This window comes from Leucopleurus acutus (genome assembly GCF_964270905.1).
Source record: "Leucopleurus acutus genome assembly, chromosome: 7".
Taxonomy (NCBI): Eukaryota; Metazoa; Chordata; class Mammalia; order Artiodactyla; family Delphinidae; genus Leucopleurus; species Leucopleurus acutus.
Window position 1 is genome coordinate 53,832,092 of NC_139150.1, and position 20,210 is coordinate 53,852,301.

Genomic DNA, 20,210 nt, shown 5'->3' on the forward strand with positions numbered 1-20,210 from the left:
AACATAAAGATTCTTGCTGAGAGCTCAAGGGTCTACAAGAATATACTTGAGGACTCTAGTTTGGGAATGCTGCCATAATGCTTTCAACTTCAGTAGCCATTCTGACCCCAGAGTACATTTCAGTTGTCTTTGTCAGAAAGTGCACATAGACACATATACACACACACAGACACATACACACACGCACTCTCTGAGAGCTTCTACTTATCTTGATCTGTTGTACCGAAACTATGCATGTTCATCTCTAGAAGAGCTGTCAATTAAAGTGCCATTTTTGCACCTTTAGCTATGACAGGAATATGCAAAATGTTCAAGTTCCACTTCCTTAACTCTTTAAATTACAAGAAACATGCATACCATCTATAAAATTACAAAAGTAGTAAATACTGTGATCAATTTAAAAGAATAAATTACTTTTTAAAAGTTTATAATAATTTTTTCTAATCTGAGACTATATGCATATGCAACTTTATACGCAGGAAATGAGAATTCTTTTTGGCACTTCAAGTTACTACTGAAACTACCACACAATTTTGATCATAAATGCCCAATTAATACAAATTCTGGAAAACAATTTCATAGAAATAAGCCTTTAATTCAGATGCATTTAGAAGTTCTACATAGCTTGAGATTTTAAAAAATAAGCTCTTTTTCTATGAAAAAGTAGAAATGAACTAGAACTATCATATAATGTGCATAGTTTCAGCACACAAAAAAAAATCTATGTAATTAACATCTGTAATAGACATTGTACTTGGAGAAAACACTACTGTTGTTCTCTTGTTTTCAAAATCCTGATAGCAACTAATATGCATTACACCTTAACATACCTAAAAACTGTTGATGATGTTGACTTTGGGCAATTACAGTTTGCTCAACAGATGTGCCTGTCTGTTGACCACTTCCTGTGAAACCATCTGCAACCCCATCCACTTTCTGCATAGGCTTGTACCTAAAAATATTAGATGGGAAAAAACAAATAAACCAAATTATTCCTTGCTTTTTTGTACTACACAAAACTCCCAAGGCATTCAATTTTGTTCTGTCTTCTTTAATGTCTTATGATAGTTGTAAGAGTTTCTTCCTTGACAGTCTCATAAAGTTAGGATGAAGAAATTTTTTAAATTGTAAAAAGGAAAAAGAAGGGGAGGGGCTTAGGAAGGGGACCCATTTTCGAAAATTCAGAAATTTAGCTAAGAATGAAAGTGTTATGAGGTATTTCTTTGGACAGCAGTAGCAAAGATGTCCATGATTATAGTTTTAATACACAGTTTGAACATAACTTTTAATGGCCAATGGATCAAGGGAGAAACATGTTAAATACATTGGGATGTTAATCTGAATTAAGATCTAGGACATTGGGCCTGAGAAATGTTAATGAATGGCTTTCATTTAATTTATATCTCCAAAATATGATTCAGCCTACAAACTCTACCATACTGTTTTTCATATCACCTAAAGCCTCCCATGCATATCAACACATTCATCTCCTTTGACTCCTGTCCACATCTGCAAATACAAAGACCATAAGCATCAGCTTGCAGCAAAATGCATGCAAAAATCCATCTACAAACCTAGGTTATCAAATTTAAAAAATTAAAAGAATCAAAGTCAGCTACAATTATGTATTTATATTTAGGTCCTCGTTATACAAACTCATGAACGTTCCATACTGCTAAAATAGAGAAAATATGCTTCAGCAGCACGGGCAAGAAGGGAAAGACTGCTTGGGAGAGAAATACCGCATACAAAAAATGCATAGGTAAGTCTCCTAGGATAAGCAAATACAAAGTAAGAAATAAGCAGCAACTATAATTTCTCCTTTCTCTAAGATTTCATATTTTTCTTCATTTTAGAAATTTAAAAAAACAGATAAACGCAAGAAAAAGTTAAAATCTACAATGAGCTTATTACCTAGAGATATCATCATGCACGTTATGTTGTTTGTCCTTCCATTTTTTCCCATTTCTAATTATATTTATAAACAGAACCACCTAATATTCTCACCATCCAGATACTTGACTCGTACACTGATACCATAAGTTAACTGTATCATTAATATGAAGTTACTGTAAGTAACAATGTCCCCACTACATGAACAAGATACACTCAAAGATGCCTGCACTCTGACAACAGATAGAAAATGAACGGACCTGGTGAAACACTGCACAAACTAACGCTGAGGTTGCCTTAGGAAATGATTCAATCTTGAATGTTATTAATTATGACTTAGATAAATGAAATTTCCACGAAAAACTGCAAAGTCACTCATAATGACATTTACATGTATTTCTTATGTGATAGCATCTCACAAAGAACTATATGAAAAGCAAAAATAAAGTTAGAAGATGAACAGGGTGAAAAAAGGGTACAACACACTCATTCTTGTTATCATTTTAGTGATGACCCTGTACCACCAAAGTGTTGGTCATTATTTTCTAATGATATAAAAGAACTCAAACCTATTCTTTTCATTAATGGAAAAAAAAATCTGGAAGAACTCTTCAATTGGGGCCACACCAAGAGATAACACAAGGGTTAGTATTGTGATGTGCTAGAAGTGCCATTTCTAAAAAATTGAATGTTTTCCTGATTTTTTTTTCCTCCTTAAAGAATCATCTTAGAGAGGCAAAAAAATAAAAAATCTTTGTGAGGCAAGAACTTGGGGTACTTGTGTGGGGCAGCAGTTGCTAGCCAGTCTGTTCTAGAAGACCTGAATGATTTTACCTTTAGGGAATGTATTTAGGGACGCTTTTGTCCTCATTGATCCATTCCAGGTTTCATTTGATTTTAGCCTCCTTTTTTCAGCTGTGAAGTTTTATATCGCTAATAAAAGAGGCTAAAATTGTTTAACCATGTTTCTTCATTTACGTTAATGGAGTTTGGGGTTCATGGAGTTAATAAACAAAAGTGGTTAAAGGGATTTTAATTATTTACTCTGGAGAAGAGAAAAATGGAAGTATTTCCTATAGTCTTCAATTATATTAACTTTCAGTATAGGATGAGACAGTAATTATTAGACTTTGCCCAGCTATGCTTTATCCTGCACAGCCTCTAATATACTACAGATGTTTAATAGGCACAAATATCAAGGACCGTAAAAGGATATGACATATATTCATCTTAGACTGACATATAGACATCTGACAGATGCTATGTCACTGTCTACTTGCACATAGTGCTTAGCAAGCCTGTAGTCTGCAAGCAAAATTATCTGCTTCCTTAGAAAGATGTAGACAGCAGCAGTTCCAAACGAGAAAGAGATTTTTTTAATAAGCACTCAAAGCCACAATACATTACAATTAATGTATGATTATGCTTAATAATAATGATATTGAGTGGGAAGGACTGATTAGAGGTACATTCTATTATACAGGAGATGGAAAATACATCAAGATTAGCTTGTAGAAGAAAAGGAAATAAGTTGATTAATTCTGCAGAAACTGTACAGGTCAGTACTTAAGAACAAATCTTAGGAGAGGTGAAGAAAAAAGAAAATACAGTCAGAATTGTAAAATGAGAGGTCTAATTCTAAGCTCAGAGTAAGGGTCACAAAGTGAAAGATTGAATGGATTGGGCGAAGATGCACTATGTGTATCCATTCTTGCTTGCCTGGGTTAGCAAGAATAGGACCTCTACAAGCCAGAACCTTCCATTCTATCTCTTTAGAGAAAGGTGTGAAGACAAGTTTGGGAGGGCTTTGTGACATAAAGAATGACATCAGAAAGGGCAGGGATAGGGCTCATATAAAGAACAGTATTAGTGTTGGCCTATAAGTATAAGAGAGCTTCCAGGTAGTGCTGACTTCTGCTTTTCCTGCTTTAAGTAGTGGCATATCCACAGTGTATTGCCTGGCACTGTATTGATACTTAAAAGGAATCACCAGAAATTAGAAATACTGAACTGAGGAAAGCTAGATGTTCCTTTTCCTGATGTCCTGTCTAAGGAAAACATCCTATCCCTGCCATTACCTCAGGCACACTATAAATAAGCTAAGCAAATAATTGTGGTAACTGACTCTTCTGGAAGAAACAGTTCTAGATGATATTATGTTAGGTTTTGAAACCTAATTGTATATCAGTATCTGGGTAGATTTCAAAAAAAAATTCAAATGCTTGGCTCACCCTAGATCTACCGAACAAAATCTTTGAGAATGGGGATTAGGAATTTATTATTTTAACTAGCTTCTCATGTACTTCTTAAGTAGCCTGCACAGAACTAGACCACAGGAGCTTCTTGGACCAATAATAAATTCCTTCAGCCCAATTGTAGAAATACAATTATAACATTAGAGAAAAGTCATTTTTTATAAAATAAGTCATTTTTCAATTTTTCAATAAACTACATTTGGAATGTAAATAACTATCTCTGAATGGATGGTGGATGAATGAATGAATGTATGAATGAATGCTCAAGGTAACACTTCATTTTATCACACCATCAATTGATCTTAACATATAGCAAATCTATTTAACAAATATTTATCGAGTATTTACTATGGGTAAAGTATTGTAGGGGCATGACTTTGAAAAGGCTGTGTATAAATGGAATTTTTCCAGGATGTTTTTCAATATTCCATTGACTTACATGATAATCCAACATTATCTTAGCTCTGATTGAATTTCAAGTGAATTTTTAACATTGAAACACAGCTTTCAGATTTCCTATCTCTCTCTCTTTTTTAACAGAAATTAATCACTATTTAAATACTAAATTGTAAAAAAAAGATATGTTTTCTACTGAAAAAAATTCTTTGTTGAATCTTTTAAAAAACTGAACTCTTTAGTATTTAAGAATTGTCTGCTTTTACTCCCATTTATTTTACAAATTCATTGTTTTAGAATAGGTTTTCTTATAGTAGATTTTTAGTGCTCTTGAGCTGTGTGTGCTCTGAGAAAGACCTGTACTACATCAAATGAAGAAACAGCTCTTGGTTTCAAAATTAGTTAACAGGCAAATGATAATTTTAACAGCTTGCAACTCCCTGGGCAATCAAAGCTAAAGTTGTTAATGATTAAGAAATCAAAGAAACTCTAATACTTTAATAGCTGAGCGTATGCATGAAACCTATCACTAACACAGAAACTTGGAAAATTATTAGGAATCTTCCCCCATGGGGTTAGTCATAGCTGTTATTTAGAACTTGGACAGCTATAACTCTACTGTAAAATAATATCTAATTCTGTCAATAATCTCACACATAAAGACACTGAAGGAGTCCAATGGAAGGCAAAGAATGGTATATAGTTACCATCACATTCAACTAACAGTAGCAGGTGGAAGGATTTTCAACAGACTAAATGAAACATTTGTAAAACTACCTTCGAATCAGGTGAAAAATGCACATGAAAGATGCAAAATCTGAGCTGTATAGGCATTTAGAGTCATTATTATGTTTATAAGTCTAGAAGGTACACAATCATTTGATTTGCATGATAAGCGGGACAAAAGGTTAAAATTTTCTACTGGAATCTTGAGATTCACTTTGGAAAAATTGTCCCAGAAAAGTTTTAGATGATTTGAGGTCTGAAATGAACTAAATGATATAAACATGAACAGATCAGAAGAAAATAATGTTGAGTGCCATCTTTTCAGAATAGTAATGAACTCCTTGATGTCACACTGAATACTTCTATATCTAAACAACTTCTAACATCAACCCTGCTGGTTAATGATAGTTATTACATCTCTTCAATCCTTGTTGGTGGCTCTCATAGTATTTGTCTTGTCATTAGCTCTACATCTATAATTGGGAAAGGATAGGAGGAAAAATTAAATTCAAATGGGGGTATTTGTATCAATTGCATCAGTTTTAGTAGGAAATGTGGGAGAGGTGGAAAGGGAAGAGGCTGAAGCTGCTGTCTGAAATAAAAGTCTATGGATCATTCATTCATTTCACAAATGACAATGTGCTTACTGCTCTCCTAGGTGTTGAAAGAGGCAAATAAGATTCCCTTATCTCATGAATTTCTTCATTGAGTTCTCCTAGCGTAGGTAATTTAGGGTTAACTGTATAGAACTGATATATTCTTGCTACAAATATGTATGACACCTTTAGGATACTTCTTTTGTCTACAGCTGGTCCTTTCTGTTAAACTGATCCTACAGGAATGTTCTCACTCTTCCTTTATTTGGAGAATGACAACCTGACTCCACCTGATGTCAAGACAGCAACAAAAACGAAAAAGGGCATCTGAAGCTCTATCTAGGAAAAAATAAATTAGCTTCTTGCATACAGTAAAATTAAATGAGCCTCAGTTTCCGTATCAGTAGATAACGATATAATTGCCAAATGAGATCTTGCACATAAAGTGCTTATTGATGAACAATTTACAAGTTCAATAAATATTCATCAGAAGGATAAGTGGGGACTGTTAGTAGTAACAAACTTTACATGAATGACTATACTTAATAATTACTGAATGTGATTATTTATGATTCTCCCATCTTCAATGGAAAATATATTTACAGCAAGGACTTGCTGCAGTGGCAGTGAACATTAAATACCTCAGTGCCAAGATTCCTTGTTTGTCTCCTAAAAGCCAAATGCAGATACATGATCATCCTCCCACTAAAGACTCCTGCCCTCCTGCCACCCTCAGCTGCCTCAGAGCAATTTACCAGCCCTAGACGCTTATCTCTGTAATGACCCCAGGGAATTTATGGCCAGGAGAGGAACTGTAAACTATTAACATCAATCATAGTTGGAAACCACAGGCCTGGAGGTACAAAGAAATGGAAGCCAAACTTGCCCAATTGCCAGGCTTCATTCTTCTCCAAAACAGCCTTATTCTTAAAGAAATATTTTCTAAAGAAATATTTTCTCTAGTGCATATAGTATAATAATGATAATAATTATTATTTTATCCTATCACTTGGATATTTCCAGTTATAAAGTCCTTTATATACTTTTTTCCACTTGAACTTCAAAAAAATCTTTGAGGTAGTCTATTATTATTTCCATTTTGCAGATGAAGAAACTGAGGTTCAGTGAAGTTCAGTCATACACACTGAAGTGCCAAAGCAGCCTGTATTCAAATCCCTATTTCCCACCTTTAAATATAAGGTTCATTCCACTAATCTATGAAACTATATTAAGAAAGGTCTTCAAATGACAAAGGTTCTTGTCCTCACTCCTTAGGAACACACATGCTTTCACATCTGTCTACAGCCAACTAGCCTTGCTGTCCCATCTTTCCAATGGCCTCTATTTTCCTCTCCTCAGTGCCACAAAGGTTTCTTCTTTCACAGAATCCAATTCCTATGAAAAGACCATTCACAGAGGCAGAAAGTGGCACATTTCCTCACTTATTTAGGGCATACTCAAGTGTGATTTTCCCCTTAAATTTTATTACATGTGCACGTTTCTCTTTGGGTTATATTACCTCTTCAAGGACGGAATTCTTATAAGAACAAAGACAAGAGGACTGGTTTCTTGTCCTGGCTTCTATATTATTGTGGATACATTATCTATCCTTTATGGACTTCGGTTTTCTCATCAAGAGGATGAGGTGCGCTAGGTGACCTCCCCCTTCCAGCTCTAACTTCTATGATTCTGTGAATTCTCTTTTAGTTGTGATGGACATATTCTATATGCAACCATTGATTGTTATGTATTTGTTGAAGGAATGATGTATGCAGTTTAATACTTTGAGAATGGCTACTGGGATCAAACACAGCCAAGCACATTGTCAAACACACCTGGCTCTATTCCACCACTTTTGCTACTAGGATTTGGAAGAATAGCTGACATACATGTGCCAACACTCTCTGAGTGCTTCTTTTAAATATTAGAAATAAACTGCTGCAAACATTTTTACTTAGTTTGTAAAGCTGAAAATTACTCATCTCCTTTTTGCTCTATAATAACCTAATTTATTTATTGTCTAAATTAGGGTAAGCAAATTAGTCCATAAGTGAATTTCCTTGAAAACTGAAGACTACCTCATTTAAGTGCAGAAGTTATTTTCACATGAAATATTTTCAACAGAAGGTATTAAAAGAAACCAACTATTACACATTCTCCTGTTTCCTTAACCAGGGTAGTTAACCTCTTCTTGATTACCTATAATGTCATCAACATGCCAAATAGTTATTACACTGTGTTAGACTAGATTTTAGCCACTATAGTGATACTTAAAGGGCCTACTGGAATGCCTAGGTCTATGTGTCCTTCCACTGAATGTGTACAGACTGCTGAGCTGAGTAACCCAAAAGTGAATCGAAGACCCTAGTCTACTTATATTTCCTCCTGCCAGCTGTTATATCTCATGATTGCCTATGAATCAAGTGGGCTCTAATCTGCTCCTTTATTTTAGGTAAATGACTTGAGGATGGCTTCATCTTTTCAATTAAGCTAAACTAAGGGCTCTGTGACATCTGTTTTACAGTCAGAAGCTGTTTCCATTTATTTCCAGACTCATGGTTATGTTCCCATATGGTGGTGTTGCTGGGAATCTGATTTGTAGATAAGGGGAAATTTCCTCTACTACCCTATCAAAGCTTCAAATGAGATATCGTATGTAAAGGAGCTCTAAAAATTATAAAGCTATGCAAAACAATAACCATCATTAATGCTACAACTACAATGATTCCAAACTTACCAGAAAAAATGTACAAATTTTTATTTGATAAAGTAATCACTGCATATAATTGAATTTTCTTACTATAGGAACAGGTGAAGCATGTACATTTATACTATGGAAGATGTGCACATATAGATGTATACAAAAAACCTTGAGGCATTTAAACAATTTGAATATTCCAAAATATTAAATACTAGTATAAAATATTTTAAACCTTTCAAATGTCACTTGTACTTTAACAGGAGAATGGCAGGCTCTTCTAATGTGAAATTTAATATATTCAGTAGAATCATTTGCGTTTTGGAATCACCTTATTTTATAAGCCATAAAACAAACAGTACAATGAGTCCCTTTTTCATTGTTTTCAACAAATACTCTTAACCCTTGAATCCAGACTCAGGAAGAGACACTTTTCCTCTCCTGTCCAAGTGTTTCCTCTAAATGCGGTAACTGGCTTCACTTAAGGCCTATCACTGTTGCCAGTGATATATCCTTCAGAGAGACAACAGAAACCTCCCTCTGTCCTAATCCCAGTGAGGGGTTGGTGAAGTTGATAACACTAACAATTCAAGCAGTTGTCCAAGACACCATTCCAAGAGCAACTGTCCATAATCCAAAATTGTACCATTAAAAAACAACAACAACAAATTAAAGGAAGTTTGGTTCTTTGGAACTTTGGTTCTCTAACATTCTTATTTCATAAGAAAGCTAACACTATAAGAAACTAAAGTCCGTACAATTTATGAATATTACCGAGAATTTTATATCACTTTTTAAATACAACCATATTATGTCTAATTCTAAAAGCAATAATTACTATACTTATATTGCAGGGTTTTCATGGCTCATCAATCTTTATAGCCCTGAAATTTGTTTCATAAGGAGACCTCTGTAATTCCTTGGTCTTGCTTACCTAACCCAGGCTTTGTATAAAGAATGTCTCTTGAAGGTTTCCATTTCCATGAAAACTTGCTAGGATTCTTTGCAGTGAAATCACTGGACGAAGTAAGTTTCAGCTGTCTTGAGTGCAATTTACCAAGGTAGTGTTCATATTTAAGTTTGAGTATATATTATTTTTGAATTAATCTTTTTTTCTTTATTGCACCAACATCTCCAATGTGTAGTACTGCTATGCATGAGCGCAGAGACCACACCAGAAAGTAAAAGCTATGGTATTGCCACTAACAGGTGGAAACAATAATGGTAACTCATGACAACAACAGTTTATTCCAATTCACACAAACTCTGTCTCCAACTGTACAAGGGACTGTTTTATGGCTTTTTTTCCCCAGATCCCTTCTTAGTATATTTCACTGACTATACCTCAAAAAACAGGAATCAGCAATTTAAAAAATAACTTTGAGAAAACATAATAATTTATATAATAGCCAATCTTGAACTGACTCTTCAGTCTTGAATACTCTCACTAGAAGTTATGACTGTGTTAAAGCCACTTAACAAGTGTCTTTATTTCCAGTCTCTTCCCACTAAATATGTCTTGCCCCAAATCAAAAAGTAATCTCTCTAGAAAAAATGTGAAAGTGTCATTGTTTTGCTTGGAAGCAAGTCTTTGAAGACTTGCACAGTATCTAAGCACAAAGAACAAACTCATTAGCTTCATATACAACCAAATCCCTTCATCTATGATCCAAACTACTTTTAAAATCTCATCTCCCATTAAAGTACCCAGTCTTCTTCTCAATTCTTCTCTTGCAATATCAACCTCACCAGATCAGAGTGCATTCACCAAAGACGTCATGGACCCTCTCGGTGGTGATTTTGTTTACATTCCCTCTGCCTGAATGTTCCTCTCTTTTTCTGATCCCTCTAATTCCCTACTCAAATAGCACTTTCTTTGTGAAACTTCCCAATCCTCCCTCTCCCAGACTTTGCTGAAATAGTTCAGCAAAGTACTCCAATAGTTCCTTGACCAAAGCTTTGTTTTAGCATTTCTTAGGTTGTATTACTTAAAAAAAAAAATTCCCATGTGCCTTCTCATCTAATTTCTTAACTCCTCAAAGGTAAGGACTGTGTCTTATCTCTGCACACAGGGCCTAGCACATGGTAGAGACTCAATTGAGTCCAATTGTGTCCTAAATAGATAAAGGACTACTGTGTGATATACTTTTTTCTCCAGCAGCTACTTGGAACTAAGGCTTCTGATTAAGCTAGTATGATGTGCAGGAGATCTCACCACGGTGACTCACCATCCCAGATCAATGGCTTAGGGAGACTGATCAATGGATTAGGCCAACTGCACCAGGTGCAGTCCTCCTTTCTCCTACCTAATTTTGCATGTTCAATTGAAAAGAAAAACTGTAGCTACTGTCATGGTTGAGCTATACTGGTAAAGAGGGAAAGATTTTTCACTTTACTCCAAACTGTGATATAAGTCACAGGAGACAGAAGGCCCTTGGCTATGTAGCAGCAATATGGGCTTGTACAAATCATTTAACCTCTCTGGGATTTATCTGAAAAAACAGGGGTCTTCATGCTTTGACTGCCACAAGGCTGAGGGGCCAGACTAGACTGATGTATTTTTCAATTCTAAGATCTATGATTCTATTCATCCATCCATTCATCCATCCATCCATCCATTCATGAATGCTTAAGATCTCTTATAGCTCTAATATCTACAATTATACATCTAGGAAAGTTGGAGTCAAAGAAAATGTAAGATGTCCCAAACATTCTGCAAGAATTTATACTGTCAAAAAGAATGACCTGCAGGATATGCAGATTAACAAGTAAGAAGCTCATGAATACTGACAAGTTTCTCCAGATGCTCCTTACAGTTTGTGTTTAGTTTCCTTATCTGAATAGTTTGGGATGTCACATTTACTTAAAGGCAACAAACACGCTGTCTGATAAGTAATTGTGAAAGATTTGGAAAACAGAATGAAATTCTAAATCATATTTGAGAACTGTCTGTAGTGAAAGCGTACCAGCAATAGTGACATTCTTGCACACTTAGGTATTTGTTCTGCTTGTTCAGAAAAAAGGAGATAGAACATCTAAAGAAATACATAGCTTTGACATGTCAATGATAATTCCAGAGTCTACCTTTGTTTCTGTTGCATGGGTTGTTGTCTCATAGCCATATACTGCATGTCTTCTTGCAGACGATTAAGAGGGGAATCTGGCTTGACACGAATCCCATAGTAATGGTACTTGGAGTTTCCTCTTCATAAAAGAACAATAAACAGAGACACAAAAAGTCAGTCAAGTCAATATTAATCATATAGGATGTCCATTTAATTTCATATTTGGAAAAATTAGATAAAGGCAAAATATTAATGTTATATATTTATGATTTACCTGTTCTGGACACCTGTATATTTTTATGGTGGCTACATTTGAAGAATCAAATTAAGATTCTGAATCAATCAATTCAAGGCCCTAAGAAAAATCTTTCCTTATAAACTTTTGCTTAAATATTAGTCAGAATCCATTTGCTCGATTTAAGTTACATATTATCTTCAACTTTATATTTTAACTATAATTTAGAAGATTAGATTAACAGGATATTCATTAACAGGATAAAGGGTTGCACACTAACTAGGAATTTATTATCAAATGGTTATGCAGAACAAAGAGAAAAAAATCTTAATTCTACTGTCTTGGAGAAGTCCTGTATTTTTCTAATTCTATTACTGCAGGGATGATTAAGATAACTTCATTGATACAAGATGTTGTGAAGTCTATTATTTAATATTTTGAAACCTAAAAAAGAAGCAGGCATTTAATCTATTGATTTCAAAGCATATTTTATTAGTCTCTGTTTTTGTGGATTCATATCAGTTTTTCAAGCTGAATAAGATGTGTCACAACAGACATGGGGAAATTTCTCGGTGAAAATGGCAAATTTCCACCTAGATAAAAAATGTCACAACTTCCTCATGTTCATGAGAAAGACCATATTTGTTATTAGAAATGACAAAGTTTTACTCTGAATGAAATTTGCAAATTCTTGCAAAAATAACATTTTAAACATGTAAATTTTTGCAAAGAGAAAATAGTAGTTTTTCTCAAGTCTATATATAGCAAGACATCCGTGTTCTTTCCAACTTTTTCTTTCATTTACAAGAAGAAATGCAAGTGGAGTGTGGATTCAATATTTTATATAAAAATAAAACAGAATTTTACTTCCAAGATTGAAGAACACACGTTAGATGAATCCTATATATTTGAAAAGACATTAAAATCTATTATATAAATAATATTGCTAGTTTAAAAAACATAGGGCATTTGAATACCTACATAGTTTCAGCAAAATAAACCAGTATGAAAACTTAATGCCTTCCACTTGCAGACATGAGATCTTGCCTCCAAGATCCACTGTAGAATACAGCAAAAAACAAAAAACAAAAAATACCAGAAACTGTTCCCATACAAACTGGAGAACAGGAGGGAGTAGCCAATGACAAAGATACAAAGTAAAATCACATCTCTCTTGTGAGACCCCAAAATACACGAAGTACCTAGTTTCTCTCCAGTTTCCTATAAATTGGAATCTTGGATGGGTTGGGGGAGAGGCGGTTCTTTCTATTCCACTGAAGATGGTTGGGGGAAATCAGTATGTTCCATGGTCTTCTTTGTTTAAACTTAATTTGGAGATGGGATGTAACAAAAGCTACCTTTTGATTTACCTTTGTTTAGAAACATGGTGATATTACTTATCTTTTACTTAGCTCCAGAAACTTGAGCAGAAGTTTGGTTCTGGTTTTAATGAATTCACCAGATAATCTTATCGATGGATAAATAACAGTTTATGGTTTACTTAAAAAAAAAAAATCTGAGTTGGTTTGCCTCATGATTTATACTGCTTTTCTTTCTGTTCCCTGGGTGAGGAGTAGAATGAATGCTAACACAGTTTCCATGGTAGAAAGAACCTCTGGCACTTCACCCCTATCATTGTCAGTTTTTCTACATTAGAGCTCTGCTAGCTTCATAACACAGCATTTGTTCAAACTTTCTCCCTAGGATTTCTTTTCTCCTTATTCTTCTAGGCTTTGTTTTCCATCTCTAATTACAAGACTACATACAATTTTAAAAGGAACAGGATACACAATTGCTACATAGTGAGAGGGGGAAGTAAAGAACAGCAGAAAGAAAAAGCTGCAATATTGCAATATGTACTTATAGAGCACAGAGTATGGATTCTACTCATTCACAAACCCAAACAACCCCAGTTTTGTCCGTTTCTATTTTAAAGATGTGTTTCAAGGTTTGAATGGAGCCTCAAAATAGGATCCATTGAAATCCCTTTCAGTAACAAAACGGGCACAACAATACAGCTATTACAATGCTGAATAAAGCCCAGAGATTCAAAATATTGGCACAGTATGCATAACTACTGAGCCATCAGCTAGGATATAGTAGGTTAGGTCCCCAAATAATGATTTTCCTGGTTCTGGGGAAAAAAATACTAGTGAAACAAGAAGGTTTTTTCAAGGAACTGGAAGCTAGTTCCTTTACTCCAAATAAACAATCATATTCTTCAGTTTAAAATATACTATCCTTTCAAGTACAGATAGAAGAAAATACATTTATGAGAGAACCGAACCTCCAGCAATCTGAAAGCTGTACAATCACTTAATATTCACACTTTGACTACATATAGACCTTGTAAATATCATAAAATGGCCACACTCCTTTTTTTTTGTATAAATTTATAGTGAAGTCAATCACTGAGGCTGTTTATTTTATTAAGAACATTTAAAAAGCTTTACTAGAATACTATGAGGCTGTGACTTATAACTCATTAAAGGTATATCATCTGTCATATACAGTATAGGATCTTTATTTTTATACTTCTAAATATGGATTTTATAAGATTTAGGAAATCAAAAACATCCATATCATTCTGCTCAGCTATTCAAAATATTTGTTATGATAACTTGTAAAAATTATAGAAAGGCAAAAATGAAGCTCTATAGTTCTAAGTATTATTTTCAGCATATTTTGATTAGTAAAAACACTCATATCTATTTACAAAGGAAGGGAACAGAGAAAGTAAGTCTTCTTCACATTACTAGTTTCTCTGCAATGGAACTATACTATATTTTTACTTCCATAGATGCATGGCTTCACAATCAAGAGTTTTAAAAAGGCCAATAAGAAGTTAAAAAGGACCAGGTCATTAACTGAGAGCTTCAAACGCCTCAGATCTGCAAGTTCACTAAATTATTTTTAATTGGTCTCCAGAAATGAAATGAAAAACACAGCTTTAATTTTTACTCTATTCAAATAGAGGAGTTTTTTATAAAGACATTTCAATGTAATTTTGCAAGTCAAGAGATACACAGTTTTCCACTTAACTTTGTCACTTTACTCATCATCTTTAGTACAGTTATTCTTCAAAAGAGAAGATAGTGATATATACTAATTTTTAAAGTATCATATATAAATCTTCCATTAATAGCTTGGTCTGCTCATTTCTATGTGATTTGAGAATCAGTTTTTCTCAAAGCTTTGTTTACTCTGTTGATGTTTAGTAGGACAATGCATCATACTGGAATGGCAGTTTTCAGTGAATAATGACCTTTCCTTTTCCTGGGGGATTTTATAAACTGAGCTTTCTTTAGTTTTTCTTTATATGTTATCTGTAATCAAGTACTTTTGCCCAAACAATATACTGAACTATATTGTTTAAAGCTATAGTTTAAAAAAGAGAGATTAGTTTATGATATTATTTTTAGTACTAACCTGGTTCCCAATCTCCTGGTTCGTAGCCCCATAAAAATTGACCTTATAAGTTTTCCAAAAGAAGCAGCATTGACTGGGTCCAGTTTGTGTTCCTGACAGTGTCGTAGGTAGTGGTTGTAAAGAGTGCTTCTGGGAAGGCTCACTCCTTCTGCTGTCTCATAATTGTCCAACAGCCACTGGAGCTAGTATAAACAAGACAGGGTAAACACAGAGAAACCAAATCATTCACCAAAATGTCTCTAAGACACTGCAACTGTAATACACAGAAAAACTCAGAAGATCTTCCTCAAGCCATGTAATAGGTAAACTGTTGTAATTCAGAGGACTGTGTAATCTGACTTTGAAAACTCTCAGAAGTGTAAATAGCTGACCGTCATTTATTGACCTCAGACCATGTCCATTCCTTCAAACATTCAAGCACATATAAAGACATACTAATTTTCTTTGTATTGACTGCTATTTTGGAGACAAATACCTTTTCAAGGAACTCAAATAATACCATTAACTGGTTATAAATATAATTTATAATTGTACAGAAAAAAAACATGTTACCAAGCCTGGCAGCGTGGCACATAATGTGTCGTTAGTGTTGGTTTGTTACAACACATGAACAGCAGGCTGCCTTGTATAATTATTTACACTAAGGTTCTATTCATTTTTATAGAATTCTAATTTATTTATCCAATTTACTTATACAAGATAATACAATAATGGTATTATCCACTGGGACAAATTCTACAAGCAGTAAGGAAAAATTTCAGTCTTTTCTTCCCCAGAAAGAAAGAAACTCCCTACAGACTGGTTTAAAAAAATATGTGTAATGAAAAGGAATAATTTACTACAATCATTTGAGTTTTTCTACCTCAAAGCTATGTGTGTTCATAATTTTGGAAGACATACTACAATGGTAGTTGGTAAAGCAATGTTTTCTCAATCTATAGTTCACATTTTAAAGTTTTATGTTGTCCCGTCTGAATTTTTAAAAAATAATCTGTAAAGTACATAATGTGCAGGAAATTTTTAGAAAAATCTAATTTATGTATATAGTACTGAGTTTCAACATTAGAAAAATCAAATTATCAATCTGTTCATTATTTATTTATAAAAGGAGAACTGAAATAGGTTTAAATGACTTTCTTAAGGCCATACATACACCATCTCAGTGCTTGATCTGGTTTCCAACACACTTTCCTGATTATTTGCATACCAGTTATTATTTCTACAAAAGCAGCATATATGTCACATTACTTGTCTCAATCAAATTTCCATGCCATATATAGAAGGTGTGTTAAAAAGGTGATATTCTACATGCAATTCAAGTTAAATGTAAGTTATGGAAGGAAAAGAATTCCTTTACTGAGCATCAACTATCAGTCAGGCAATGTGCTAGGCTCCTATGGATGTAAAAATGAATGTGACCTCACTCCTGTCCTCCAGGAATTTACAGTCACATACTAAAAGTGATAATAAGAACACTCAAACTAAAGCATTTCTCCATTTTGCTTACATATTTTAAGATTTGTGATCAAGCTTAGAACCTACACTTTCAGACTCTTAATAAGAAAATCCATTAAAAATATTGTCAGAATTATTTTCTTTAACCGTGACAGCTGAATTTTCCAGAACAATTTTAATTTCAAATATTCCTACATGATATTTATGTAATTAAACATGTCATTAACCTATACTTGATGTTGGCTTAGAAAATATGGCCACCAAGCCTATAAGACAGAGCAGAGTAGTTTTAAAAATAAAAATAAAATTAATGTTCTGGTCAGGAAGCCTTTAGGTTCTCTATGAACCACATACACATATGAATACATTTAAATATACCTATTGCCTCTGAACATATACAACGCTCCCCTATGAAATTTTTAAAAGATTACACAAAATAAACATTCATTTTTATAATGGCCAAAAAATTTACAGGTCAAAAAAAATTCTTTTCATATGAATCATCTGTAACCTCACTGTCAGTAAACAAGTTTTCCAGAGGCATTCACACATGATTTCTGAGTACTCTACATGACACATAGAATAAGTTCACATATACATATTCATTTAGTGTAAAGAGAGGTGGTAAACTGATTGGAAAATCCAGTTATAAAGGCTCAGACTAGTATTCTGCCTACAACAGTGGGTCAGTATGTCTCTAGTGTTCCTTTTGAAATTTTAAGACTTTGTTGATTATGAAACAACTGACAGAGACGACACATAAAATGTGGCAAAGCAAACCTGCCTCACATATTTCATCCACGTGCCTCAGTAAGATGACTGGGATCTGAAAGCATTGTTTCCTCATTTGAATGGTGTTAGGGCAGCTCTAGTGAACCATACTGCACACAAATGATGGCTCTTGTTTTGTGTACATATACTAGATAGAGCCTTCCATTGGTATTCTAAATATATAAAGAATATAGAAATAAAGAATATTGAAATACAGAATATAGAAAGGAATATTCTATGAGGAATTTAATTCCTTGAGATCAAGGAATATTTTTTAAAAACACCATAAAATGGGCAAGCATATAAAAACTATAAGTATTTTTTGAAAAACAGTAATATTTTGCAACTGAACTAATGAAGTGCCCACATCCACAAGCATCGAACAATGCCAGTAAGTTAAAAACGTCACAGATATGTTTGTATGTATGTCTATGTATCCTCAAATAATAAGGCATATTGTCAAAGCCAAAATGGTATATTTCTTAACAAAAAATAAAAATCAATAAAAAATCAAATATTTCTTCCTTTGCTAATGAACAGAACATATATCTATATACGAAACGTTAATTTAAGGGGTTTTTTTTTTTCAGAAATGGAAAAATAATCAATTTCATAATGTGAACTTTATAACCAAAAGTATACAAATAATAAAACAGATCTGATGCAAAATACTTTTAATAAGATATAAATCAAATGAAAATAATTTGTTTAATTAATCAGATACAACTTAAAAATTTCTGTAAACTGCCTTAACTGTTTACCTTGCAATATTTAATTACTTAAAAGTAAACACAAATATCTAAAAATGAGAGTTTATTAATATCTCATGATCCAGGGCTTCCCTGGTGGCGCAATGGTTGAGAGTCCGTCCACCTGCCGATACAGGGGACACGGGTTCGTGCCCCGGTCCGGGAAGATCCCACATGCCGCGGAGCGGCTGGGCCCGTGAGCCATGGCCGCCGAGCCTACGCGTCCGGAGCCTCTGCTCCGCAGCGGGAGAGGCCACAACAGTGAGAGGCCCGCGTACCGCAAAAAAAAAAAAAATACTCATAAGTCTGAATAATATTACTCAAGCCCCCAGTGAATAACCTGGAGAAAACGAAGCTTTTATTGGATTGGCCACATGGTCCTCTGAAGTGGCTAAGCAAGTCACAGAATCTGGACTGGCTCTTTTGCAAACTGATTGTTCTTCTTACATAATTTTACATTCTTAAAGGTTTTTCTTCATTTCTAATTCAGTTTTTAAAAATCTGAGTTTATCTGTAATATGTATTTGTGTGTCTGTGTGTGTACACACACATGTGTATACATATTTACATACATATGTGTATATATATATATATATATATATATATATATATAAAATCATTAGTTGGTTTGAAAAATTCCACAAGAGTGGGTATGCAGGTATTCTAGTGACTACCACTTTTACAGTAGCAAAGCTACACTTTGTTCCCTGCCCTTTACTTGCAGGAGGAGGAACTCTTATTCCTTCCCAGAAGCCTGGAGATCACTTGGGAAGGGCCGGAGGTCAAGCGGAGGTAAAAGCCCTGAAGGATGGAGGTGGCTCTGCTGCAGCCATGACTGCTCCAACTAGGAAGCCTGCCAACAACTGCACACCCAGGAGTAGTGCTCCCACAAATTGACTGTGTAAGTGGAAACTGGTTTAGGAGCTACCAGATAAGATTTTGAGATTTAGCTGGGGATTAATCTGCATTCTACATGCCAGTATTTAACCTTCGAGTTTTGACACGGTGATAAAATTCTGTCAGATCTTTGAGTCTAAAACATAGTATAAGAAAGGATTAATTTTTATTATAAGAGAAACTTGGCAGTTAAGTGTAACCTGAAGGTATACACTCCACGTGCTGCCCCAGGGAAGATATATTGTTTCCTTGGATTTCCTCTTTTATAAAATGTATTTGGACACTAATTCAATACCCTTAACATTTAGTAATTTAGAAATAACTATTGCTATTTCTTTTACTCTTTTATAAGATGTCTTATAAAATATTTGTTTATATTTATGATTTTAAAAGCCCATGAAATACCATAGGAACTTTTAACCTTTATATTTAAAACCTGATTATTCTAGTAATGAACTAATGTAAATTCACGTAAGGGTAGAAACCAAGATAATTGCATCTTTCAACCTTTGCATTTAATCTATATTAATCAGGGTAGATTAAGGAAGATGAACAGTTCCTATTTGTCCCAAAGGGAAATACTGATTGACAAATTAAAAAAATATACATTATTGCATTCTCCAATTAACATCTAAATGTAACATTGGCATTTTCCCCCAGATGGATTATTATCCATTAGGATTCATTTTAAGTTCAGTTCACTGATGATGTGCATTTTGACAGGTCTTATTTCCATCATAACTTATATTTACAGCACAGCCAAGTCAAGAGAAAGTAAGCATAAAACAAGGTTTTGCTTTGAGCTGAATATATTTCAGTAGCTAAAACCAGCAAAAATCATTATTTACTAGATAGTAAAAGGTATATAAAATAAATGCCTAAAGCTTTTTATATACTTTAAATGGAATTTTAAAAATGCACAAACTGCAAAACATTACGTGAAATTTGGGAACAATTAATTTAAGAATGTTTCTGTATTTAAATTTATAATCTAAAATATCCCAAATTTGATACAATATAACCATTAAATGCCAATTTATATTAT

The 20,210-nt window shown here is 33.9% G+C and overlaps 1 protein-coding gene across 1 annotated transcript in view; it reads right to left on the reverse strand.

Annotated features, from left to right (window-relative positions):
- RFX3 (regulatory factor X3) overlaps positions 1–20,210 on the reverse strand; it is a gene marked incomplete at its 5' end in the record, with an annotated part of 157,979 nt that overhangs the window by 52,187 nt on the left and 85,582 nt on the right. The window contains 3 exons of the mRNA XM_082842342.1: positions 831–952; positions 11,649–11,768; positions 15,294–15,475. Of these exons, the coding sequence (XP_082698468.1) occupies positions 831–952; positions 11,649–11,768; positions 15,294–15,475 (424 nt within the window). The remainder of the gene's footprint in view (positions 1–830; positions 953–11,648; positions 11,769–15,293; positions 15,476–20,210) is intronic.